At 49.8% G+C, this 25,152-nt stretch overlaps 2 protein-coding genes and 1 non-coding gene across 4 annotated transcripts; 2 read left to right on the top strand and 1 right to left on the bottom strand.

Annotated features, from left to right (window-relative positions):
* Positions 1–1,795: 1,795 nt before the first annotated feature.
* Positions 1,796–7,737, bottom strand: LOC102397197 (tubulin alpha-1D chain). Of its 2 annotated transcripts, XM_006058980.4 has the most exons (4): positions 7,610–7,737; positions 3,994–4,216; positions 3,538–3,686; positions 1,796–2,794 (listed from the first exon to the last, which is right to left on the bottom strand). In XM_006058980.4, the coding sequence occupies exons 1-4, from the start codon at positions 7,610–7,612 to the stop codon at positions 1,811–1,813; spliced, it is 1,359 nt and encodes a 452-aa protein (XP_006059042.1). In that variant the 5' UTR covers positions 7,613–7,737; the 3' UTR covers positions 1,796–1,810. The 2 variants fall into 2 exon arrangements, with proteins under 2 accessions (XP_006059042.1, XP_044793770.1); XM_044937835.2 differs by lacking the exon at positions 3,994–4,216 and having other exon boundaries at positions 7,610–7,626.
* Positions 7,738–13,205: 5,468 nt separating this feature from the next.
* Positions 13,206–13,312, top strand: LOC112583146. Its single transcript, XR_003107490.1, has one exon. It is a non-coding gene; the product is annotated as a U6 spliceosomal RNA (small nuclear RNA).
* A 6,789-nt stretch (positions 13,313–20,101) lies between these two features.
* On the top strand, positions 20,102–23,997 carry LOC102397626 (tubulin alpha-4A chain). The gene is made up of 4 exons (XM_006058981.3): positions 20,102–20,243; positions 22,024–22,246; positions 22,560–22,708; positions 22,953–23,997. Exons 1-4 carry the CDS (start codon positions 20,241–20,243, stop codon positions 23,922–23,924), a joined length of 1,347 nt encoding a protein of 448 aa, XP_006059043.2. The 5' UTR covers positions 20,102–20,240; the 3' UTR covers positions 23,925–23,997.
* The last annotated feature ends 1,155 nt before the right edge of the window (positions 23,998–25,152 follow it).

Below are 25,152 nucleotides of genomic sequence, written 5' to 3'. Positions count from 1 at the left end.
CCATCCTCTAATTACAAAATAATTATTGAGACAAGAGACAAGAGTGACAGGGACAGGTGAGGGGGACTGTATGGGGAAGGGGAGGAGTCACTTCCTTTCCAGTTTTACCTGAGTGGCCTCCTGGGCTAGGCCCAGGTGCAGGTGTGTGGAGGTACATGTTTTATTTACCTCGTTCTGAGAATCACCCACCTTTCCTGCCCTGGTTTGTATCTCACAGGCTGCACCCCCTTTTTCCTAGGTCTTCTCTTACCAACTAGTGCATGTCTTGGTTCAACCAGTGGGAACCACTGGCTGGAGATTGAGGGTGTAAGGAAAGGCGAAGCCAGTCTATTTCTCTTCCCGTCAAAATCAGAAAGTAACTCAGGTGATGCTGCGTCTCCTGCATGGCTCTGGTATAGTATAGTGTTATTTGCTCAGTCATGGTCTATGGGGTCGCACAGAGTCGGACACGACTGAAGCGACTTAGCAGCAGCAGCAGCAGTCCTACTCTTTGCAACCTCATGGATTGTAGCCCGCCAGGCTCCTCTGTCCATGGAATTCTCCAGGCAGGAATACTGGAGTGGGTAGCCATTCCCTTCTCCAGGGTATCTTCCTGACCCAGGGATCAAACCCATGTCTCCTGCATTGCAGGTGGATTCTTTACTGTCTAAGTCCACCAGGGAAGACCCTGACAAACACCCACCCTTCTCCCTGCTCCTGGTCCCTCTGAGTAGCTCTACTGTGGCTCCAGATGTCACCTGGTGATCTTGGCTCCAAAGCTCTGGCATCATCATCTCATATCTTGACTCTTCCAGCCCTAAGGGTGATAGCAGCTTCCTGGCTTTGCTGATTTTGGGATTTCCTTGCCAGCATCCAAGCCTGGGAAAGGGAGGCTGCAGGGAGGACAGTGCCAAGGACAACACTAGGCACTGCATCTCTGGGGCTGCAGTAGGGGTGGGGATTGCCCTAGTTCTAGACCTCCAGTGGTCAAACCATCCCTCCAGCCCAGAAGGCATTACAGAAAATCTACACACAAGGATTTGGGGGCAGTCGTCCGGTTGGAAGTTGTGCTTGTGGCATAGGTTTGAAGACAGGTTGTTTGTCTTTATCTAAAAGTGATCAGTGAGATGATGATTTCAGGGGGGTAGGCTCCCTCTTGACCCCCAGCCATTGCTCCATGGTTGCTGCCGCTGTGCCACCATTCTTCCTTAATGCCAGCTTCTGGACTCTCTACCTCTCTTCACTCAAATCTCCTGCCTGAAGAGGACAGGAGGGGCACTAGTGAGCACCAGCTCTGTCAGACACCTCTGTCAGACACCATGTCAAATCTCCTGGCCTCAACCAGGCTCTTGTTGCAGCCCTGTGTGGCTCAGACCAGCTTCACAATTTAACAGCGCCTCACCTCCTGGCCCCAGGTCTTCCCTGTTGACCCTGCCGCCCAAGTGTGTGCAACCTGGAAGTACAGGCAAGTTAATGCTTGATGCAGGGAAGATTTAACCAAGGCGAGAATGGAGCCAGTGTAGAAATTCCCCACCCTCACCTCCTCTCCTGCTCAATCTCCCAAGGAATGGTTCTAATATGCCATTTATCCCGCTACATCCTCTCCAGGATGAATTCTCCCTCCATCTCTGCTTTACCCACCTCAGCCTTCATTCTGCTCCCTGGAATGAAATCTGAAGTCAGATCTGCTTTCTGGGGAACCCAGGCTAAGATACTAGCCTTCTTATCTCTTATGAAGGAACCCACCCCCAGTGGTTTTCCCAAGAGAAAAAGACATTTGGGAGACAAAGAGACCGCAGCACTTTATTTAGGACAGACACAAAGGATTCTGCTAGTATTCATCCCCCTCCTCCTCTTCTCCCTCCCCCTCCACACTATCCATGCCCACCTCCTCATAATCCTTCTCCAGGGCAGCCATATCCTCCCGGGCCTCGGAGAACTCACCCTCCTCCATGCCCTCGCCCACGTACCAGTGCACAAACGCCCTCTTGGCATACATCAGGTCGAACTTGTGGTCCAGGCGGGCCCAGGCCTCAGCAATGGCGGTTGTGTTGCTCAGCATGCACACGGCACGCTGCACCTTGGCCAGGTCTCCCCCGGGCACCACAGTGGGGGGCTGGTAGTTGATACCAACCTTGAAGCCCGTGGGGCACCAGTCCACGAACTGGATGGTACGCTTGGTCTTGATGGTAGCAATTGCAGCGTTGACGTCCTTGGGTACCACGTCTCCACGGTACAGCAGGCAGCAGGCCATGTACTTGCCATGGCGGGGATCACACTTCACCATCTGGTTGGCAGGCTCGAAGCAGGCATTGGTGATCTCTGCCACCGACAGCTGCTCGTGGTAGGCCTTCTCTGCAGAGATGACTGGTGCATAGGTGGCCAGGGGGAAGTGGATGCGAGGGTAGGGCACCAGGTTGGTCTGGAACTCGGTCAGGTCCACGTTGAGGGCGCCGTCAAAGCGCAGGGAGGCTGTGATGGAGGAGACGATCTGGCCGATGAGGCGGTTGAGGTTGGTGTAAGTTGGACGCTCGATGTCCAGGTTGCGGCGACAGATGTCATAGATGGCCTCATTGTCCACCATGAAGGCACAATCTGAGTGCTCCAGGGTGGTGTGGGTGGTCAGGATGGAGTTGTAGGGCTCGACCACGGCCGTGGACACCTGGGGGGCTGGGTAGATGGAGAACTCCAGCTTGGATTTCTTGCCATAGTCAACAGAGAGCCGCTCCATCAGCAGTGAGGTGAAGCCAGAGCCAGTGCCCCCTCCAAAGCTGTGGAAGATGAGGAACCCTTGGAGTCCCGTGCACTGGTCAGCCTAGAGCGAAGAGAAACGTGGGCTCTGAAGCACTGCTGACCAACAGCAAAGAACCAGCTTGTGCTCTTTGCGATTTCCCCAAAAGTTTCATAAAATCCTTGGAAGACTTTTCCAGGGGCAAAATATAGGCTCTGATATAGCAGTCCCACTCTCCTCTCCTTCCCCCTCCTCCTCTCTCGAACCTCCCAAGACCTTCCACAGACATTTCTCTGGACTCTTGTGCCAACAGTCATTTATTATCATAACTTGCCAATTCCACCTGGTTTCCTACCCATGCCCGCCTCCCGATCTAACTTCTGATGTCTCTGGAGGGCTTCTTTACTGAGATCAGCAACCTAGAAACCTGGTCCATTTCCTTGCTGAAGGCCCAAGTTGATCAGAGAGCCTTGGGCTGGTGTTGCTTGGATCCCTGTTTTTCACAGGGCCTTCTGTCCACATCCCTACAATACAGGCTGACAACCTGGGACTGCGTATGGGCATTCATAGCTTGGCCAGGCAGCCTATCGACTGGTGGCCACTCTGCACAGCATCGGGCCAGTTACTGTAGGAGATAAAGGGGACACCCAGCTCTGGGCTGGAACCCACCCTTTGCCTCCCCTCCTCACTAGTCCAGATCCTGTGTGTTTAATTCTTGTCTGGGAGACTCTCCCAAGGATGGAAGCTGCCCTTCTTCATCTGGCCTCCAGATCACTTCACGATAGGAATGCAAATTTCCCTTCCCCATCCCTCAACTCTTCTCTCACCAGCTTCCGAATCCGGTCCAGCACCAGGTCAATGAGCTCTTTTCCGATGGTGTAGTGGCCTCGGGCATAGTTATTGGCAGCGTCCTCTTTGCCAGTGATGAGCTGCTCTGGATGGAAGAGCTGGCGGTACGTGCCCGTCCGAACCTCATCTGCAATGGACAGAATTTTAGGTGCCCTGCCCCTTGCAGCCTGGCTCCCAGAGCCCCAGGGTACACAGAAGGGGTGGGGTCACCAGGCCCATTCAGGCAGTCGCTATTGCTCTTGGCTTTAAGGGTACGTCAATAAAAAGGAAAGGGATATGTGGTGACCTTGAGACTCTGGAGCTGAGTGATAGCAGATCTGGAGTTCTGATTGGCTGCAGCAACTGGGAACCGCAACTCCAAGGCTCTCCAGTTATGGAGAAGGACTTGCCGGGGTACCTGGGACAAGGCGTGACAGGGCCTGATCATCACTCACCGATCACAGTGGGCTCCAGATCCACAAACACTGCCCGGGGCACATGTTTTCCGGCCCCAGTTTCACTAAAGAAGGTGTTGAAGGAGTCGTCCCCTCCCCCGATGGTCTTGTCACTGGGCATCTGCCCATCTGGTTGGATCCCATGTTCCAAGCAGTAGAGCTCCCAGCAGGCATTGCCAATCTGCACGCCGGCCTGCCCCACGTGGACTGAGATGCACTCACGCTGAGTGGGCAAAGGGCAGAGAGAAGGGTATCATGTCTGGACATGATTCCTGCCTTCCTTCCTTGAGTGGTTCTCCAGCTGAGAGCAGAAGTTCCTAGACTTTGCTCTCTGTGCCCCATCTCCTGGGGATGTGGGGTGGGGATAAAACCCTCAGGGGAAGCAGAAGATGTGACCATTTCTAAGATTATAGAGTCCTTCTCAGTGACTAAGCATCTTAAGGAACATTGAGGGGCTCAGATGAGTCTGCCAGAGCACAACAGTCAAACGACTCACATCCAGAAAGAAAGTAGCGTCCATTAATAAGGAAAGCAAGAACCAAGTGAGGTTTCAGGGCTGAGAGACAAGGATGAGGTTTATAAGAGCAGAAAGAATTCTGGATTCACTTTACAGTTAGAAATGCCAGTGAAGAAGGGGAATGTGGGCCTGGAATGGATGTGTGTGTGCTGTTCTTTCCTCTTGGCTGTGTGTGGTTCTGGAGCGAAGAGAGTCTGGGAGGAAAGTTCTTCCTCACATGGTTCAAGGCTGGTGGTCAAAGAACTCTTGCCCCTGAAGCAGGACTAGGGTAACCTGCTTGGTCCTAGAAAAGAAAAAGGTCTCTGCTCTGGGGAGCCCCATGAGCGTCAGAGAGACTTGACTCACTTGCTTCATCTTGTATTGAGCCTCCATTATGTGCCTGACATTGTGCAGATACTGGAAATTCGTAACACTTAACACCTGGTCCCTGTGCTTAAGAAGCTCACTGTCTAGGAAAGGGAGACTTTCATATGATAAGATATGTGACAGTGTGGGAAGTGGGATCCCAGAGTGTTTCTTCCTGCTCCCTTTGAGAAGTGTTTATGGCAGACCTTAAAAACAAAATGAAGGAATTCCCTGGCCATCCGGTAATTAGGACTCTGTACTTTCACTGATGAGGGTCAGGGTTCAGTCCGTGATGGGGCTGCCAGTCCCATTGTATGGCCATAAAATAAAAAAAGAAAAACAGAAAACTCAAGCACACCCACCAAATTTCCCCAAGCTTTAAGTCTTAATCATGTGGCAGTTGTGGAGACATGAGAATTCTCACACTGCTGCTAGAAGCCCAAAGTGATGCATCTGTCTTGGAAAGTGATTTGGCAATATCAGAAAAGCTGAAGATGCTCTTGCTCTAGAGAAATTCTCACACAGGTACACAAGAAAACAGGTGCAGGAACAGTCATAGCACCATAGCGACGGAAGCCAATTAGAAGGCCCTCAACAGGAGAAAGTAGATAAAGAATGATTCAGAAGTGGGCGTGGGTGAATATAAGAAAGAATCTTACTCCAGAACATTCTTACCAGAAAAGAAGAAAATCTTCAACTTGTATGCATCATCTACAGATACATGTTTATGTTTGCTATATATTCTTGGAATGTGTTACAAAAATAAAAAAAGCAAAGGAAATATTAACACCCAATTTGGAATAATGGTTTTATTTGGTAGAGGAGGGAAGTTAATGCAGTCAGAGGATTCTATTGCTTAAGCTGGGTAGCAGGTGTTCATCATATTATCCTTTATACCTTTTTGCATATCTGAAATATTTCAGAATTTTTTTAAAGAGGATGCTTTCTCCACAAATTGAACACTTCTCTGATTTTGTAAATATGACACAAGGGCCTTAACTTCTTGTGATTTTTTTGGATGACTGGGATTAATACAGAGACCATCTGTATCCCAGCCCCATAACTTCCCCACTTGCCTCAAGCAAGAGTCTCCAATACTCTGAGGGCATCTTCCCTGAGAAATTACAATAATAAGAGCCCCCTCCTAGAATTACTCTGCAGATGAAAGAATGCAAGTTGCCTGGCTCACTGCACAACACAGACTAGGTCAGGCCATATTTCTATTGGATCCCCTTATCCATTCCCCCATCACCCAACCCTGGGGGTCATAGTAAGAGAAAGTCACAGGGACTTCCCTGGTGGCTTAGTGGGAAAGAATCTGCCTGCCAATGCAGGAGACACACGTTCAATCCCTGATCCGGGAAGATCCCACATGCTGCAGAGCAACTCAGCCTGTGTGCCACAACTACTGAGCCTGTGCTCTAGATCCCAGGAGCCGCAACTATTGAGCCCTCGGCCTGCAGCTACTGAAGCCCGAGCGCCCTAGAGCCTGTTGCTCCACAACAAGAGAAGCTACCATGACAAGAAGCCCACACCCCACAGCTAGAGAATAGCCCTTGCTTGCCACAACCAGAGGAAGCTTGCATAGCAACAAAAACCCAGCACAGACAGAAAGAAAGAAAAATTTAAAAAGAGAAAATAATGAATTAAGCTGGGAAGGGTTCAGGGTCAAAGGACTCCAGAAATCCCCAGGTCCATGAGGGAGGGCTGACTCAGCTCACCAATCACCCAGCAGGGCTGATGCCTGCTGCTGTATCTCAGAGCCTGCCCAGGTCCCATGCACAGACCTGGCCTCCACAGCTGAGGGCCCATGCAAGGCATGTCTGACGTGGAGAATGCCTGAGACTCTGGAAACAATGCCCCTCACTCTGGGTGTGGGCACAGAACCCAGGCCCTGGAGTCACACAGACTTGGCCTCAAACCCCTATCCCTCTGGGACGTGGACAGAGTTGCTTCAAGGTGGCTTCTCCCATTGCCTTTCCTTGTCGGTTAAAATAGTATAATTTCATACTCTGCAGGCTTTGTCATTCGGATGCTTAGTTCCATATGTTAAGCACTGATTAGGTGCCAGACACTGTGCTAAGCGGTTCACACACTATCTCATTTAATCTTCATAACGCCCCCCTTAGGTAGGTATTTTTATTACCCTATTTTACTGACTCTCAGAGGAGTCAAACAACTCGCTCAAGGTCATGAGCAAAACCAGGAATATTCAGAGAAGGGACAGCCTGGCTCCAACCACACTTCTAACTGCTCTTCTGTCCTGCCTGGGGGGCAGGTTTTCTTAACATATCAAATAAGCCCCACCCCACCCCCATAGCACCCTCCCACCCCTTCTTTCTCTCCCCCCTGGTACATAGCTGAAATGAGGAGTCAGATCAAGGCACAGGGAAAGGACTGGCTAGGAGGATGGGTCGTTACAGCTGGGAGCTGGAACCATAGGCCAGCAGGGGCCCAGGTTTACAGGAAATTGCCTGTACTTTCTACTTGCGTCCTGCTCACCCCACTCTCCCTACCCATAAATTCGAAGCCCTTCAAGCAGCTGCTCAGGCTCTTACCCAGGTCCTAGTTACCATCACCTGTCCCTCTCCACCCCCTGAACAGGCCCCCGCATACTAGCACATTTGGGGGGCCACACTCCCATCTGCAAGTCTCTTTCCCTTTCCCCTACCTCACCTGCCTCCACACTATAGCCCGTGAACCCCTGGACACAAGGGACCCTCATTTGCATCCTCAGCCCCCACCTCTGCTTACCATGCTGCCTGGCTGGGACTAGCTGGGGTCGTCTGTCTGTCTGCTGCAAGGCCGAAGCTGGGGACAGGTCTGTGAGGGACACAGAGCCTGCTGGCCTCCTTATACTCTCTGGTCTGCTCTCAGTGGGGGGGAATGTTGTTAGAAACGGCCCCAGGAGGGCAGGTCTGTTGACTTGGTTACCGGGCAGCAGGCAGGCGCTGGGCCCGGGCCCAGGCAGGGGAGGAGGTGCCTGCAGAGGAGGGGCCCACTGGTAGCCCCACACAGGTATCCAGGTCTCTGGGTACACGGTGTCTGTTGCTCAGTCACACAACCCCTGGTGCTTCAGCCTGGCCCTCACAGGTGGGAGAGGATTTAGAAACTAAGCTGTCTGAGCTCCAGCACCACCCCCAACCCCTCCCAACCCCCCAGGGTTGGTGAGGACTGGAAGAGGAGTGGGCGGGGCTAAGAAAAGTGCAGTGGACCAGAAATAATGAGTTACCTAGGGCAGGAGATCAACTTGGGCCTTTCTGGGTGGAAACTCAGACTATCAGAGAACAGCAGAAACTAGAGCTCAGGATAGCCCCATCTCCAGGAGACGTAAGAGACATGAGTTTGATCCCCAGGTCAGGAAGATCCCCTGGAGAAGGAAATGGCAACCCATTCCAGTATTCTTGCCTGGAAAATCCCATGGACAGAGGAGCCTGGTGGGCTATGGTCCACAGGGTCACAAAGAATCAGACATGATTGAAGTGACTTAGCACACACTTAACTTCTTTTGCCTGAGTTTTCTCATCTGTAGACTGGGGAGAAGTTGTATACTGTGAGATTAAACAAGATACATGTGCTTAGTCCAGAACTGGCTGTTGTCCACAGGCAAGGCAAGATACTGAGCAGGGTTTCAAGGCTATTCCTAACAGTCTCTCCCTGTTCTAATGCAAGTCTTTGCTTGTCTAGTCTGGCCTTATTTCCCACAGAAGTAGTCACCATATGGCCTGGGACAATAAAAATGTTACTCTCTCCCATTTGTATCCTGCTTTGTTGTTCCCAAGGCAGCCTCAACCTGACCCCCCCTCCCCACGCCCTTATCTCCTTTGAGTCCCTCAACAACTTTGTGTGAGGTAGGCAAGGGAAGGCCTCTACACCCTGAGGAAGAAAAGGAAATTGCTGCCTCTTGGCACAAGGGAGTTAATTAGGGGCAGAATTACGGTTCTTCTGGGACTCAGGGTCTGTTCCTCTCCCATTTCCACATGGCAGAGTTTTCGATATTCCTCATCCTCTCCTGTGTTTTTATTTTAAATTCCATGGTCAGTGGTGATCATTCCCTTACATACTCCTCAACTCCCTTGTCTCCCTTTAGCTTCAGTTTCCTTGACTGACCAAACCACAACTCTGGTTAAATCCATTTGTTCACCAATTCTGCCTGCACTGACCCACTAAACAGTGGCTGTAGAAAACCCCAGAACTATATTGACTGATCTAACTTCAAATGCATGACCACTAACCTCAAATGGTCCCTAATGCTGCCTGGAAACCACGTTGCCTCTCTCCAGTCATACTTCCAGCCAGCACCGTGACCAGGAATAGGAATGTCAGATTTAGCAAATAAAAGAATCTTGTCTATTAATAGCAACCCTCTCCAGGAAGTAGTTTCTAATGTGAATTTTCAGTCAGTATGGCAAATGGTGAAAGAATTATCTTGAGGGTGGGGCTTTATCAGAGCCCTTTTCATCCTAGTATACCAGGGTGTGACCCAGAATATTAAGATGGTTAACCCTGGTTTGGGCCATGAACTGAGGTCTTCTCTCTCCTGCTGCTGCTGCTGCTGCTGCTAAGTCACTTCAGTTGTGTCCAACTCTGTGCGACCCCGTAGAAAGCAGCCCACCAGGCTCCCCTGTCCCTGGGATTCTCCAGGCAAGAACACTGGAGTGGGTTGCCATTTCCTTCTCCAATGCATGAAAGTGAAAAGTGAAAGTGAAGTCGCTCAGTCGTGTCTGACTCCTAGCGACCTCATGGACTGCAGCCTACCAGGCTCCTCCGTCCGTGGGATTTTCCAGGCAAGAGTACTGGAGTGGGGTACCATCGCCTTCTCTGCTTCTCTCTCCTACCTGGAACTAAAAGGCCAGGATCCCTGGAGAGAAGACACAGCCAACCAACACTTCAAAGGTGAGAAAGCCCAGTCTACACTGAGTTGATCCACGAAGCCATAGACCTCTGGAATTATTATCCAGATGGAAGGATTTGGGGCCCATTGTGCCCCAGAGTCTCCTGCTAGCACTCCAACTTCTCCCAACTGGTCTTTGAAGTTAGGCATCCCAAAGTCAACCTTGAAACACTAATTCTGCAGAGAAAATTCTCTTCAAGGCAGGCAGGGGGAGGAATCTCATATAAAACAAGAGTAAAGAGACTTATTTTTTAAGTTTTTTTTTTAATATGGATCATTTTTAAAGTCTTATTTAATTTGTTACAATATTGCTTCTGTTTTATGTTTTGTTTTTTTGGCCATGAGGCATATGGGATCTTAGCTCCTGGATCAGGCATTGAACCCCCACCCCCTGTACTGGAAGCCGAAGCCTTAACCACTGGACCACCAGGGAAGTCCTGAGATTTTTTTAAAGAGCATGTAATGCATCTAAGTTATAAAATGAGAGGTAATCAATATTCTTCATTCCTTGAACAATGTTTATTGTCTGCTGTGTGCCAAGCACTGTTGCCAGAGATACAGTGGTAGTAGACAAAAAGCGTCTGTGCTTTCAAGGAGTTTGTATTTTTGTGGGAAGACAGAATAACTAAACAAACAAGAAAATTTCAGATAGCAACAAACACTTAATGAAAATAAAACAGATAATGGCACAGAAGGAGATGGGGTAGGGGGAGAGTAGGAGAGGGGGCTACTACTGAGAAGAAGCCACTCTCCAGGAAGGTGATGTTTGAAATTAATAAGGAGTGGGCCACACCAAGATCTGAATTGTAGTGCTCTAGGCAGAGAGAATAGCAAGTGCAAAGGAGCAAGCCTGGTGTGTATAAGGAAAGGGAGGGAGGGAGTTCACAGAGGTAAAGGGACCTGGGAAGGAGAATGGCTTTAAAAAAAAAAGTATTTACTTATTTGGCTGCACCAGGTCTTATCTGAAGCCAGTGGGATCTTTAGCTGCAGCATGCAAACTCAGCTGTGGTGTGTGCGATCTAGTTCCCTGACCAGGGATGGAACCAGGCCTCCTGAATTAGGAGCTTGGAGGTTTAGCCAATGGACTACCAGGGAAGTCCTGAGAATGGCTTTTATTACAAGTGTGATGGGGGGTGGGGGGTTAAGCAAGCCTCATGGCCTACTTCGTGTTTTGTTTTAGAGACAGTATTGCAGCTGCTATGTGGGAAGTACATTACAGAGGTTCAAGAGTGGGAGCAGGGAGCTGTGAGGAGACCATGGCTAATATCCAGTAATGAGGGGATGGTAGCTTGGACTAAACTGGGGGTGAGGGAAGTAGCTGGGCTGAAGCATAGGACATGCTAATCTGGGCTGTGCAGACCTACCCAACAGCCTTACCTGACCCCTGCCTCCATGTTTTCTTTGCTGGCATGGTCCTGATTTTGTATAATTTTTCACCCTTCCACTTGGTCAAGGAAGATGGCCTTTCTCTAGACCTAAGGATAAGTATGCTGCTGCTAAGTCACTTCAGTCGTGTCTGACTCTGTGTGACCCCATAGACAGCAGCCCACAGGGCTCCCCCGTCCCTGGGATTCTCCAGGCAACAACACTGGAGTGGGTTGCCATTTCCTTCTCCGATGCATGAAAGTGAAAAGTGAAAGTGAAATCGCTCAGTCGTGTCTGACTCCTAGTGACCCCATGGACTGCAGCCCACCAGGCTCCTCCATCCATGGGATTTTCCAGGCAAAATACCGGAGTGGGGTGCCATTGCCTTTTCCAAGGGTAAGTATAGGTTAGTCCAAACCATTCATGGTAGTTCCAGTCCCCTGTTCCAATGACTAGTTTAGGCCTGAGGTCAGTGAGATACAAGGGAAAGTCTGCTGGGGTGCTTTAAGGAAAGGTTTTTCTCTCTGATAAAAAGAGATGTGGGAGGAAACCACCCCCCCCCCCCACTTTCCTGCCTTAGGATGGTGTCGTATGAGGGCATGATACTTGGAGCTGTGGTAGTCATCCTGTGATCAGGAGAGAAGACGTCACAAGGCCTTTGAGGATGCCAGAGCAGAAAGCTGGATATACTGGACTTATTGGTGACATCACTGAACCAATCCTGGAACCGCCCTCCATTCAGATTTCTTGAACACCCATTGTTTAAGCTGCTGGTAGCTAGGCTTTCCATGATTTGAAGCTAAAACATTCTAATTAATAAAAGAGGGGAGGAAGAGAATGAAAGAGGAATAGAGGACAGTCCTCCGTTTTTACCTAAGGACTTGGGAGGAAGGTGGTATTATTCACTCAGACTCGGGGCTTCCCTTGTGGCTCAGCTGGTAAAGAATCTGCCTACAGTGTGGGAGACTCGGGTTTGATCCCTGGGTTGGGAAGACCCCCTGGAGAAGGAAAAAGCTACCCATGCCAGTATTCTGGCCTAGAGAATTGCATGGACTGGTATAGACATGACTGAGTGACTTTCACTTTTGGGAGCCTAGGACAGAAGCAGGTTTGGCAGGGAGTGTGATAAGAATTCTACTTTGTGCTGTGTTGAGATGTCTAAGAGGTTTTCAAGGTATGATATCAAAAAGCCAAACAGTCATGTGACTCTGAACCTCAGAGGAGAGGTCCAAAATGGAGGAGTACTTTTGAGAACCATCAACATATAGGTGATATGGCTTTCTTTTTATTCTATTCTTGCACTGCAGCTTGGGATGTTTATACTCTAGCTATTCTTTTTTGAGTAACCCTAGATAAGTTACAATTGCTTTTAATTACAGACATTTAAAAATACACCCCACAGTAGAGATAACATAATAAAATCCCATATACTCATCACCCACTTGCAACTATAGCTCCTTCAGGGAGAAAAAGCATGTGGAAAGCCTGGGAATGAGCTATGAAGAACACCCTTTAGAGGTAAGCCATCAAAGACCACCAAGAAGGAGTGGCTAGGACAAAAACCAGGAGCAAAAGTGTTATCAAAGCCAAGAAGGAAGTACTTCAACTATGAAACACTATAAAGGAAGGATCAGTTATGTTGCATACTACTGAGAGGCTGAGAAAGATGAAGAGAGGGACATGATCTCTGGTTTGGCAAGATGGAGGTCACTGGCGACCTTACCAAGAACATCTCAGTGGAGCATGTGAACCAAGCCAGCGTGGACAGCAGGGAGGAGAGAAGACATGGAGCTATCCCATAGGAAAGATGGTGCTGTGAGGAGGAGGACAGCTAGTAGACGCTCCAACTGAAAAAAAAAAAAAAAATGGATGTGCGGTAAGGCTCAGCTCCACCTCTCCCAAATGGAATCCATGGAGACATTTTAAACCTTGATGGGGACTTTCCTGGTGGCTAAGACTTTGAGCTTCCACTGTAAGGGGCTCAGGTTTGATCCCTGATCAGGGAACTAAACTCTCATGTGCCATGTGGCACAGCCAACAGCAAACAAAGAACTTTGATGACCTTGCCACACTGCTTCAAGATGGAGGTGAGTGCTCACTTCGGCAGCACATATACTAAAACTGGAACGATACAGAGAAGATTAGCATGGCCCCTGCGCAAGGATGACACGCAAATTCGTGAAGCGTTCCATATTTTTAAGACCAGAAACTATAAAACTCCTAGAGGAGAATATAGGCAAAACACTCTCCGACATACATCACAGCAGGATCCTCTATGACCCACCTCCCAGAATATTGGAAATAAAAGCAAAAATAAACAAATGGGACCTAATTAAACTTAAAAGCTTCTGCACATCAAAGGAAACTATTAGCAAGGTGAAAAGACAGCCTTCAGAATGGGAGAGAATAATAGCAAATGAAGCAACTGACAAACAACTAATCTCAAAAATATACAAGCAACTCCTACAGCTCAACTCCAGAAAAATAAATGACCCAATCAAAAAATGGGCCAAAGAACTAAATAGACATTTCTCCAAAGAAGACATACAGATGGCTAACAAACACATGAAAAGATGCTCAACATCACTCATTATCAGAGAAATGCAAATCAAAACCACTATGAGGTACCATTTCACACCAGTCAGAATGGCTGCGATCCAAAAGTCTACAAGTAATAAATGCTGGAGAGGGCGTGGAGAAAAGGGAACCCTCTTACACTGTTGGTGGGAATGCAAACTAGTACAGCCACTATGGAGAACAGTGTGGAGATTCCTTAAAAAACTGGAAATAAAACTGCCTTATGATCCAGCAATCCAACTGCTGGGCATACACACTGAGAAAACCAGAAGGGAAAGAGACACGTGTACCCCAATGTTCATCGCAGCATTGTTTATAATAGCCAGGACATGGAAGCAATCTAGATGTCCATCAGCAGATGAATGGATAAGAAAGCAGTGGTACATATACACAATGGAGTATTCCTCAGCCATTAAAAAGAATACATTTGAATCATTTCTAATGAGGTGGATGAAACTGGAGCCTATTATACAGAGTGAAGTAAGCCAGAAAAACACCAATACACTATACTAACGCATATATATGGAATTTAGAAAGATGGTAACAATAACCCTGCGTATGAGACTGCAAAAGAGACACTGATATATAGAACAGTCTTATGGACTCTGTGGGAGAGGGAGAGGGTGGGAAGATTTGGGAGAATGGCATTGAAACATGTATAATATCATGTATGAAACAAGTTGCCAGTCCAGGTTCGATGCACAATACTGGATGCTTGGGGCTAGTGCACTGGGACGACCCAGAGGGATGGAATGGGGAGGGAGGAGGGAGGAGGGTTCAGGATGGGGAACACATGTATACCTGTGGTGGATTCATTTTGATATTTGGCAAAACTAATACAATTTTGTAAAGTTTAAAAATAAAATTAAAACAAACAAACAAACAAAAACAAGATGGAGGTGAGACTCTGAGAAGGAGTTAGGAAAGATGGAGATAACAGTAGGCATGGTGAAGAGAGAGAGCGATCCAAAGAGAGAGTTGACACCCACGCTGGGTGAGTGGACTAAACAATACCTCATCAGGGAGTGTTTGGCATTGTCTTCTGGATTCTATGTGAATGTCCAAGAGTTTTCTGTTTGGTAATATGGACTATTACCTGCTCACCTACCAAGAGCTTATGGCCCTTATTCAGGGGATCTGTCTATATCCTGAGAAAATAGATATACACTCAGTCATGCCTGTTTGTGCATGAGCATGCACGCTCAGACACACATTCCCAACCAGATGCAGACTCTATATTCCACCAACATGCCTTGGGTGTGTCTCCCTGCACCCTTGTCTTCTCCGTTTTCCCTGCCAAGAAGCCTGCTTAGGGCTGTGAACTCGTTGCTGCAAGAGCCAGGCTAACATAAATGAGTGATGTGGGTTAAGCATGTGATGTTAAATGACAGTGGGCACTGGTCTTCTGTGTCAGGGAGACACAGCGTAATGAGGGCTGGGTGAACTGGAGCAGCTTGTTGCCCATCGTAAGAACGTAGCCATCACCCAGCTACATTTGTTGCTGCAATGGTTTCCTATCCAGGCTGTAACAAATTGCTACAAACTTAGTAGCTTAAAACAACACAAATGTATTATCTCATGTTCTGGAGATCAAAAGTCCAAATAAATCTTATGGGGAATTCAATATTATGATTTATAAGAAAAAACTGTGGCTACTCATATGACCAAAATGTATTTCTTATATATTATTTGGTCTTTGTCCATTCTTCTTGGCTCACAGTTCCCAAAACCCTGAGAATTCCCTAAGTGTTGAGAGTGGTCAAGGTGTCTTGGTATGTTAATGAAGTGACTTTTGGACCCACCTAAGGATGGGGGCCAGAGAAGGCAATGGCACCCCACTCCAGTACTCTTGCCTGGAAAATCCCATGGACGGAGGAGCCTGGTAGGCTCCAGTCCATGGGGTTGCGAAGAGTCGGGCACGACTGAGTGACTTCACTTTTACTTTTCACTTTCATGCATTGGAGAAGGAAATGGCAACCCACTCCAGTAGTCTTGCCTGGAGAATCCCAGGGACAGAGGAGCCTAGTAGGCTGCCGTCTATGGGGTCACACAGAGTCGGACATGACTGAAGCGACTTAGCAGCAGCAGCAGCAGCAAGGATGGGGGCTGCTTGCCAGTGGAGCCAACTGAGCAATTAGAGGTTTAGAAATTTCAGTCCCATCATGCCCTTCTGACCTCCTGAGAGGGTTGGGTAGCTGGAGATTGAGTTCAATCACCAATGGTCAGTGATTTAATCAACCATGTTTATGTAATGAAGTCTTCATCAAAACTCAAAAGGATGGGGTTGGGAGACCTTCCAGGGTGGTGAACACATGGAGATGCTGGGAGAGTAGAGCACCTGGAGATGGTATGCAAGCTCATGTCCTTTTACCATACATTGCCCTCTGCATCCCTTCTATCTGACTGCTCCTGGCTCATATCCTTGTATAATAAACCAGTGATCTAGTCGGTAAAATGTTTCTCTGAACCCTATGAGCCTCTCTAGCAAATTAGTTGAACCCAAGAAAGAGGTGATGGTAAGTTCTAATCTGCAGCCCATCAGTCAGGACAAGTAACCATATGGACTTGTGGTTGGTATCCAGAGCTGGGGGGGGGGGGGGGAGGGTTGTTGGAACTTCCAGTTTGTAGCAGGCGGGTCAGAAGCTTAGGTAACAACTGGGACTTGTGACTGGCATCTGAAGCAGGAAATGGGGGGACAGTTTTGTAGGATCAAACCTTTAACCTGTGGAACCTGATGCTATCTCCAGGCAGAAAGTGCAGAATTGAGCTGTATTCTAGAACCCCTTGCTGGTGTCTGAGAATTGCTTGGTGGTGTGTGGGGAAGCCCCCTCTCCCACCATTGGAATTGGAAACCTATTTACGGATAAATTCAAGGTGTTGGCATGGTTGCTTTCCTTCTAAAGACTTTAGAGGAAAATATGCCCCTTGCCTTTTCCGTCTTCCAGAGGCTGTCCGCATTCCTTCACCATGGCCTCCTTCCATCTTGAGAGCCTTCACTCTGACCTCTCCCCTTCCCTGACTCTGACTCTCCTGCCTCCTTCTTCCATTTAGAAGGACCCTCCTATTTCTCTTGGTAAATGTCACATTCCACTTGAAAATAGGTGGGTTATTTTCAAATATCTTTTGATATTAATTTCTAACATGATTCTACAGTGAAAAGGGGAACAATTCTGTATGATTTCAATACCTTTAGACAGTGAAAGTTTTGCACCTTGTTTTATTCCAGTGTCTTCTAGTTTACAGTCTACGGGAACTTGAACAGAATTTGTATTCTATGGCTGTGTGAAAATTGTATAAATCTTAATTTTGTTGAATTGGTTCATAATGCTTTTCAGGTCTACTAGATCCTTCTACTCTGTAGGAGAGAATTGTTAATTTTTTGAGAAAATGGTATTGTACTCATCATATTAATTTTTGAGAGTTTGATATTGAAAGCCCAACTAAAAATCTTAATTCATCTACTTTTAAAAATAACTATAATGTATAGTGAAACTATATGTAACCTTGTTCTGTATTTTCCAAGTCTCCTGTTAATGTGTTATCATACTTTCATAATTAAAAAAATTTTTTTTAATTAAAAAAGGACTTGTGATTACACTGGGCCCACCCAGAAAATCCAAAATCTCCCCATTTCAAGACCTTTACCTTAATCATATTCACACTGTCTTTAGCCATGGAAGGTAACATAGTCACAGATTCCAGGGACTAAGATGTGGACATCTTGGGGGGAGTGCTATTCTGCCTATCACAGTTGCTAAATGGGAATGCAGGCCTAGAATAGCCATCTCTCTCAATTTGTTTCATGATAAGCTAGGATCTGGATTTTTACATGATTAAAACAGTTAACCTAGCAGGCCTGAGACAGCTATCCTTGGAAAGGCCCGCTCACATGGTTGCCCCTCGGCTGGCATCTGAGAACTTAGCTCTTAGAGTACTCCCAGTCAACAGCTGATTGATCAGGATGGTTTGTTGTGCCTGGACAGTGTGTATAAACAATGTGATTTATGCTGAACACCCATTTTTCTTCTGAGTCTGGAATTTTGGCACATGCAAGGCAGAAGTGCCTCTGTGAACAGCCCCCACTAAAAACCTTGGGTGCTGAGTCTCTAATGGGCTTTCTTGGGCAAAAGCACTGCAGGGAAATGTTGCTCCATTTTCATTTAGGAAAACGAGTACATTGTGTAAGCCCTTATGGGAGGGACAGGACATGGATTCCTTCAGACTCCTGTTGTGTCTTTTCCCCTTATTATCCAGCTGTGTATTGTTCTTGCATCACTGTAATAAACCCTAGCTGTGAGTACAAGTTTATGCTGAGTCCTGTGAGTCTGTCTAGTAAGTCTCCTAACATAGGGGTGGTCTTTGGCGATGCCCCATACAGAAAAAGTTCCTAATTTTTTTTCATATTCTAAACGCAATAGCGGTTAACACTGTAGGGGCCAGATAAAACATTTCAGAGAGGCAATTTGTTTTCCAATTTGAAACTTCTGGCTTCTTAAGAGTTTTACCTTAATTTCAGTCCCATCTCTATAGTGAAACAATTCATCTGACACACACTTAGCAAATGTTACCATGTGCCAAGTGCCATACTGGGAACTGGGGACCACAAAAGTGAATGAGACAGTCTTCTGCTTCAGCAAGATCACTGTCTAATAAGATGGACATATGCATGAATAACTGCAGCATAGGTGCTACACGCACGAAAATAAATGAACAAAATGCTCTAAGAATCCAGGCAGCTGGATACATAGTGCTTTATTGTGTACGTATGCATCCTCCAGTTCATCTGGTCCTCACAATCCAAAGTTATTATCCCAGTTTTACAGAAAAAGAAGCTGAACCTGAAGAACAAATAGGTTTTGGGTTTTGCCTAAGATAGCACAAGTCTCTTAAAATACTCACTCTGCAGGGTTGGGCTGCACAAGGAAAACAGAGGGCTAGGGAAGGTCTGAACGAGACCACGTGTTCTGTAGTCGCCAAGGCTCCTTGCTCTGTAGAGACAGTGACCCCATTTCCCAAAGCAACCTCATTATGTGCCCTTGCCAGGTTTCTTTTCTATGAATGAGTCTTGTTCTCCCAACCATATGGTTAGTCTACTGGGAAAAGAGACCTTGTCATATTTCACGGTATTTCTTTCCATGCCTTGGTAAAGTAAGGTATCAGTTAGCTATTTTGTTGGCAGAAAGTTGCCATTGCTAGTTATTTTATCCTGCTGTGTTATATTGTCAGGCAGCCTTGGCCCTAGGAAACACTAGGAGAAACAAATAGGAGAGACAGGTGAATCTTTTCCCAGGAGACAGGATGTACCAATAGGCAAGTAGGGTACTTCTGATGATTTCTGCAGTGAAGAGAGACAGGTAGAAAATGTAAGGCATGCAAGGGAAAGCAGAAGTAGGTTGAAAAGCCCATTCTTGCCAGACATGGGGCTGAAAAGTAGAAAGAAGGAATAGCTTTAGCTGAGACCTCTGCCTGAGCTCCGAGGGCTTTGAGATGCAGGTAGCAGATCCTACCCATGGCTTAAGGACAGAAGAGGATGGGAAAGTCAAAACCAGCCATGACATCAGAATCTCCATTTTGTTTTTTTCTCTTCAGAGTCAACAAACGTTAGTTATAACACCTCACAATGCTTTCTGGGGGTGGGATCGTTATCTCCTTTCACCCGTGAAGATGCCAAGAATTCAGTGTGGTTAAGTCACTTGCCCAAGGTCACTTAGGGCAGTCAGGATACGAATCCCAGAAGCTCCGGCGGTTCTGGCTGCAGGAAAGTGGGCAGGTGGCTATGGCGAGGGCCGGCTAATAGTGACGGTGCTGATGACGGGGCCACTGACCAGCGGGCAGCTGGAGAGACGCGACAGATTCCGGGGGTCGGCCCTCGCAGACAGACTGTGGGGTTAGGCTCTGCGGAGCAACCTAAGGGATCGGCAACCTGGGGCTCAGACTGTGCAGCTCCCGGTCCTCGGCCGCCCGAGGACGTTGGCGAAGGCCAGCCGTCCCGGCCGGGGACCATCAGGCCTCGTGCGACTGCAAGCAGTTCCTGGGGGAAGCGCCAGAGCCAGGCAGTCGGCCGGAGCCTCCAGAGAGGCGGGGCGGGGAGGGCACAGGCGAAGGCTGGCTGCAGCCACTCCGGAAAAACAGCCTCTGCAGCACCCGGCCTAAGTCAGAACACCTTAGCGACAGGCGCCCCCACAACGCAGGTGCAGGAGAGACACGTCCTGGCACCGCGCCTTGCGTCCCAACAGCGGAGCTCGGGAGCTCCGAGTGTCGGCGCAAAGCCGGGAGAGAAGGGTTTAAGCTCGGGTCGCTACTGCTCACTCACGCGGGACAGGTGAGGGACTCTGGCACGCCCCGGGGAGGGAACTCGCCCTGGCCCCACCCCCTCCGGGCCGCCTACCTTTCGGGGGCGTGGCGTTTGGGCCGCCCGGCTCCTAGTGGGCGGTCGGAGCGCGCGGGCCCGCCTCCCGCATATAAGAGCGGTGCGGCACTGCAGCTAGCGCAGTTCTCACTGAGACCCGTCACCCGGACTCCACGTGAGACCCACCACCCGGACTCACCATGGTGAGTGCGGCCCCGCCGGCATCGCGCCCGTCCCCTAAGTTCTCCTCTTCTTCGGGGAACCTCCCTCTAGGGCTGCTCAGGGCCCTCTATACGGAGTTTCAGGTCTCGAGGTGTTGTGGGGGGTTGCCTTCCCCCACCCCCTCCCAGTGGCTTTGGCTGGGCCAAGTTGTCCACTTTCGGATGCTAGGGAGGGTGGTAGAGCGGGGTGGGAATCATCAGTAGCAGAGAGGAGTCCTCCTGGAATCCCCTCCTGCTCCTGCTCCACCAAGTATTTGTGTCCTAACCCTCCTGAGGGGAGTCACGAGGTCCCGCGGCCCGTCCTTTCCGCGGTCGAGGGAGACCCCGCTTGGCTGTCCTCCGCCCCTAGCCTCTCTCTCACTCCCGGGTCCTTGGAACTGACCAAACACGTGTTTGGTGCAAGAAGGTGGGAAGGGGTCAGATCACTTGGTTCAGCATCCCCCTTTCCTCCGACTGTGGGCGCATCCCTTCTACCCACAGCACCCCCCCCCCCGTGACTCAGCACCCCTCTTTTGATCCTGGAGGGGTGGCGAGAATGGGGTTCGGCCTAGTGAGGCGAGCCGGAATCTCTCCAGCGAGAGTCCGCGTGCACGGACGGGCAGAGACAGCTGGCGCTGAGCGAGAGCGCAGGCCGAGGCCAGGTTGGGGGGAGGGGAAAGAGGTGTGTGTAGGGGGTGGTATTTATAGCCCAGGGACGGGGGCCGAAATCCAATCCTCGCTTTCCACTGGGATGGACCTGGAAAGAATCTAGAAGGGGCGAATACGGGGCCAGAGTGCAGGATGGCGCTCACCCCGCCCAGGGCAAGGCAGGTTACCTTCGGGGCCTCACCGCAGGTTCCGTTTCCTTTTCTGGGTGTTTGCAAACCGTCACCCCGCCATTTCGGTGTCGAAAAGGAAGGCCGCGCCGGCCCTGCTCTGCACCACTTTGGCTCTTCAGAGGTTAATTCCAGACTGGCAGGAATGAGCCTAGGGCAGCGAGTGCCCCAGTGCCCACAACCCTCACTGCCGGCGCCTGCCGTTTTTTGCTCTCTGCAGTTTCCGTGAGGGCACCGCAGTGGATGAACGCGGTGAAGATACCCAGGGTGTGGGGGTAGAGGTGGGGAGAGCAGCCAGATGGGATTGATCCCCAGAGCCAGATGGGATTTAAAGGTAGTGAGAGACAGGGCATCCTGCTGGCCAGCATGGTCAGTTGATGCCTGACTGGAAGGCTGAGACACCTCTACAGTTCGCAAGAATGAAAGGGCGAGAGGGTTATATGATATTCTAGTTGTTCATTCTCAAAGCAAAGAATTAATCAACAGCGGACCTCTAGCTATAAATTCGTGGCTCTGGAAAACCTTCTGTCCCTTCTCAGGCACTTGAGAAGCTGATCTGTGGGAGTAGGGATTGGGAACAGCTGAAAAAATCACTTGTCCTTGTCTCAGTGACTACAGTGTCTTGCCTGTCTCATATGCACTTGACCTCTCCGTCCTGCCTGAGTGTCCTGTGAATATGGCAGGGTCATATGGAGCCACAGCTCTTACTTGACAAGGTCCCCATGGAGAAGTAGGCTGAGGGAACTGGCCTGCCCTACTGGGTGCCTCCAGTTGGGAAGTCCTATGCAGGACAGCCTGGGCAGGATGCCAGCCTCTTTGACCTCTGCTCAGGCCCTTTTGCCAACTGAGTCATCCTAACTGGTAGGTGATCGGGTGGGAGAGAGGCTCATGAGGTAAGGACTTATGTATGTGGGGCTTATGCCATGTCCCCTCTCTTTACCCTTCAGCGTGAATGCATCTCAGTCCATGTGGGGCAGGCAGGTGTCCAGATGGGCAATGCCTGCTGGGAGCTCTACTGTCTGGAACATGGAATTCAGCCGGATGGACAGATGCCCAGTGACAAGACCATCGGTGGAGGGGATGACTCCTTCACCACCTTCTTCTGTGAAACCGGTGCTGGAAAGCATGTGCCCCGGGCAGTTTTTGTGGATTTGGAGCCTACCGTAATTGGTGAGCAGAGGAAGAGAGGGTGGAATTAAGGGGCTGGAAAGTGACTCTAAGCTTCTCTCTGGAGAGAGGATGTCTAGACCTGGCTTTCCTGGCCCTGAAAACCCCTTGCCCTGCTGGAAGCTGAAGAAAGGAGGCTGATCGCAGACTGGCCTGGGCAGCAGCTCTGGGTTTCTCTCACACACTGCTATCTCAGGCTGGCAGGAGATGAATGCTTCCATATATCTAACCACAGCCACCAGGCTGAGGGAGGGAGGTCTGTGTTGAGCATAGCCTTGTGGTTTCTGCTCTAACGATGTGGTGTATGCCTTTTCAGATGAGATCCGAAACGGCCCATACCGGCAACTCTTCCACCCCGAGCAGCTCATCACTGGGAAAGAGGATGCAGCGAACAACTATGCTCGTGGTCACTACACCATTGGCAAGGAAATCATTGACCCAGTCCTGGACCGGATCCGCAAGCTGGTGAGAATTGGGGGTAGAAAGAAGGAAGCTTTTGAAACGATGCTAATGGTCAGAAACATTTTTTCCCAAATCCATTTCATGGAGTCATCTCTAATTGCACATGTCCCAGAGTGTGCTGCGGCTGTGGGATACTCATTAGTCTGCCTTAACACCTGAGAAATTTTAGACTTTTGTGAAGCCAGAACATAAGAGATCCTGAGGCCCTTTCCCCACCCACATTGCTCTTTTCCTTCTTGTCTTTCAGTCTGATCAGTGCACAGGACTTCAGGGCTTCCTGGTGTTCCACAGCTTTGGAGGGGGCACTGGCTCTGGCTTCACCTCACTGCTGATGGAGCGGCTCTCTGTTGACTATGGCAAGAAATCCAAGCTGGAGTTCTCCATCTACCCAGCCCCCCAGGTGTCCACGGCCGTGGTCGAGCCCTACAACTCCATCCTGACCACTCACACCACCCTGGAGCACTCAGATTGTGCCTTCATGGTGGACAATGAGGCCATCTATGACATCTGTCGCCGCAACCTGGACATCGAGCGTCCAACTTACACCAACCTCAACCGCCTCATCAGCCAGATCGTCTCCTCCATCACAGCCTCCCTGCGCTTTGACGGCGCCCTCAACGTGGACCTGACCGAGTTCCAGACCAACCTGGTGCCCTACCCTCGCATCCACTTCCCCCTGGCCACCTATGCACCAGTCATCTCTGCAGAGAAGGCCTACCACGAGCAGCTGTCGGTGGCAGAGATCACCAATGCCTGCTTCGAGCCTGCCAACCAGATGGTGAAGTGTGATCCCCGCCATGGCAAGTACATGGCCTGCTGTCTGCTGTACCGTGGAGACGTGGTGCCCAAGGACGTCAACGCTGCCATTGCTGCCATCAAGACCAAGCGCAGTATTCAGTTCGTGGACTGGTGCCCCACGGGCTTTAAGGTCGGTATCAACTACCAGCCCCCCACTGTGGTGCCTGGGGGAGACCTGGCCAAGGTGCAGCGTGCCGTGTGCATGCTGAGCAACACGACCGCCATCGCTGAGGCCTGGGCCCGCCTGGACCACAAGTTCGACCTGATGTATGCCAAGAGGGCGTTTGTGCACTGGTACGTGGGTGAGGGCATGGAGGAGGGTGAGTTCTCCGAGGCCCGGGAGGATATGGCTGCCCTGGAGAAGGATTACGAGGAAGTGGGCATCGACTCCTATGAGGACGAGGATGAGGGAGAAGAATAGAACCTCTGCCTGGAGCCCACTCACTATGTTTATTGCAAAATCCTTTCGAAATAAACAGTCTCCTTGCACGGTTTCTCGTCCCCTCTGTGAGTGCTTGAGCTTTGCTGCCTTCCCCTTTTGTGCTGCTGCTGCTGCTGTTTCTGCTGCTGCCCTCACTATGTGCTGCTCATGACTTTTTCCTTCCGTGGCTGAAGGTTAGACCTGCCAAGGGGCCTGGCAAGGGGAAACACGACCCCATGTATTACCCTAGGAGTGCCCAGGATAGGGGGGAGATGAGGACCGGATCTTGGACCTGTCCAACATGAGCCATTAAAGGATCTGAGGCTTCACTTCCTTTCCAAGTAGGAGTTTAAGCCCAGCAGTTTCTGTATTTGAGAGTTAAACTGCTACCCTATTCTTCCTGCTGCTCTGCATTCACCGACACTGGAAGCAAAGCTTGGCCCAGACACCTCTGTGCGTTTTAAGGGCTTGGGAGTGGGGCTGAGCAGGCCCAGAGTTCCTGGGCATGGAGCCTAGTCATAAGCTTGGGGGCTGGGAGGGAACAAGGGCGATCTCCTAGAGTTGTTTGTCAGTGCACCTCCCAGCAGCTTTGCAGAGCTTACTTTTGGTCTTGCTGTTTTGCTGGGGCCTAGGGTTGTGCCATTAAAAGTCAGGTCATCTCCCCTCTGTTTGTGCTTTCTTTCTGGCCTCAGCTTCTCTGCTAGCTGGTGGGAGCCTCCTGCCGGGGCCCTGGGGAGAACTTCAAGGTTGCTAATAGGCACCCCAGGACCCACACTGACGTCAGCAGTTGGGGGGTGGGCACGGTTGGCGGGGGAGGGGGACAGGAGCGTCACTCTCAGGAGCAGGAGACGCCAACCCTGCCCTCCCTGGTGATTCAGGGACGCAGTGCCCTTCCCGAGGGAACAGGTTTCCAGCCCAGCAAAGGCAGGGCCCCTGTTTACTCAGCAGAGGAGGCAGGAAGTGGCAGCTGGATACTGCCACACCACACAGGCCCCATTAATCATTAACTATGTGTGAACCAGAACCATCTGGGAGAGATTCTGGACTAAAATGTCCACCACTTCCACTCCCCTTGCCCCCAGGCAGAGGCTGGAAACCAGTTGTGTGGTTGTCCCAAAGCTTCCTCAGGTGTCTCCACCCAGAACCCCTTCCTGGAAAACCAGCTCGGCTGCTCTGACTAAGCTACCCAACCATGGGAATGAAGAAAGAATGAGGTGAGGGTGCTTTA

The sequence above is a fragment of the Bubalus bubalis genome, chromosome 2, assembly GCF_019923935.1.
Source record: "Bubalus bubalis isolate 160015118507 breed Murrah chromosome 2, NDDB_SH_1, whole genome shotgun sequence".
NCBI lineage: Eukaryota > Metazoa > Chordata > Mammalia > Artiodactyla > Bovidae > Bubalus > Bubalus bubalis.
Note: the sequence above shows the minus strand (reverse complement) of the source record. Positions and strands in the feature narration are given on the sequence as shown.

Bases quoted from the DNA above. Each gene is read 5' to 3' on its own strand.
- LOC102397197 (XM_006058980.4), bottom strand. The intron at 3,687-3,993 runs GTGAGTGATGAT...TGTCCATTGCAG, and splicing joins TCTGGAGCCCACTGTGATCG to ATGAGGTTCGGACGGGCACG. The intron at 2,795-3,537 runs GTGAGAGAAGAG...TCTTCGCTCTAG, and splicing joins TGGACCGGATTCGGAAGCTG to GCTGACCAGTGCACGGGACT.
- LOC102397626 (XM_006058981.3), top strand. The intron at 22,247-22,559 runs GTGAGCAGAGGA...ATGCCTTTTCAG, and splicing joins TTTGGAGCCTACCGTAATTG to ATGAGATCCGAAACGGCCCA. The intron at 22,709-22,952 runs GTGAGAATTGGG...CTTGTCTTTCAG, and splicing joins TGGACCGGATCCGCAAGCTG to TCTGATCAGTGCACAGGACT.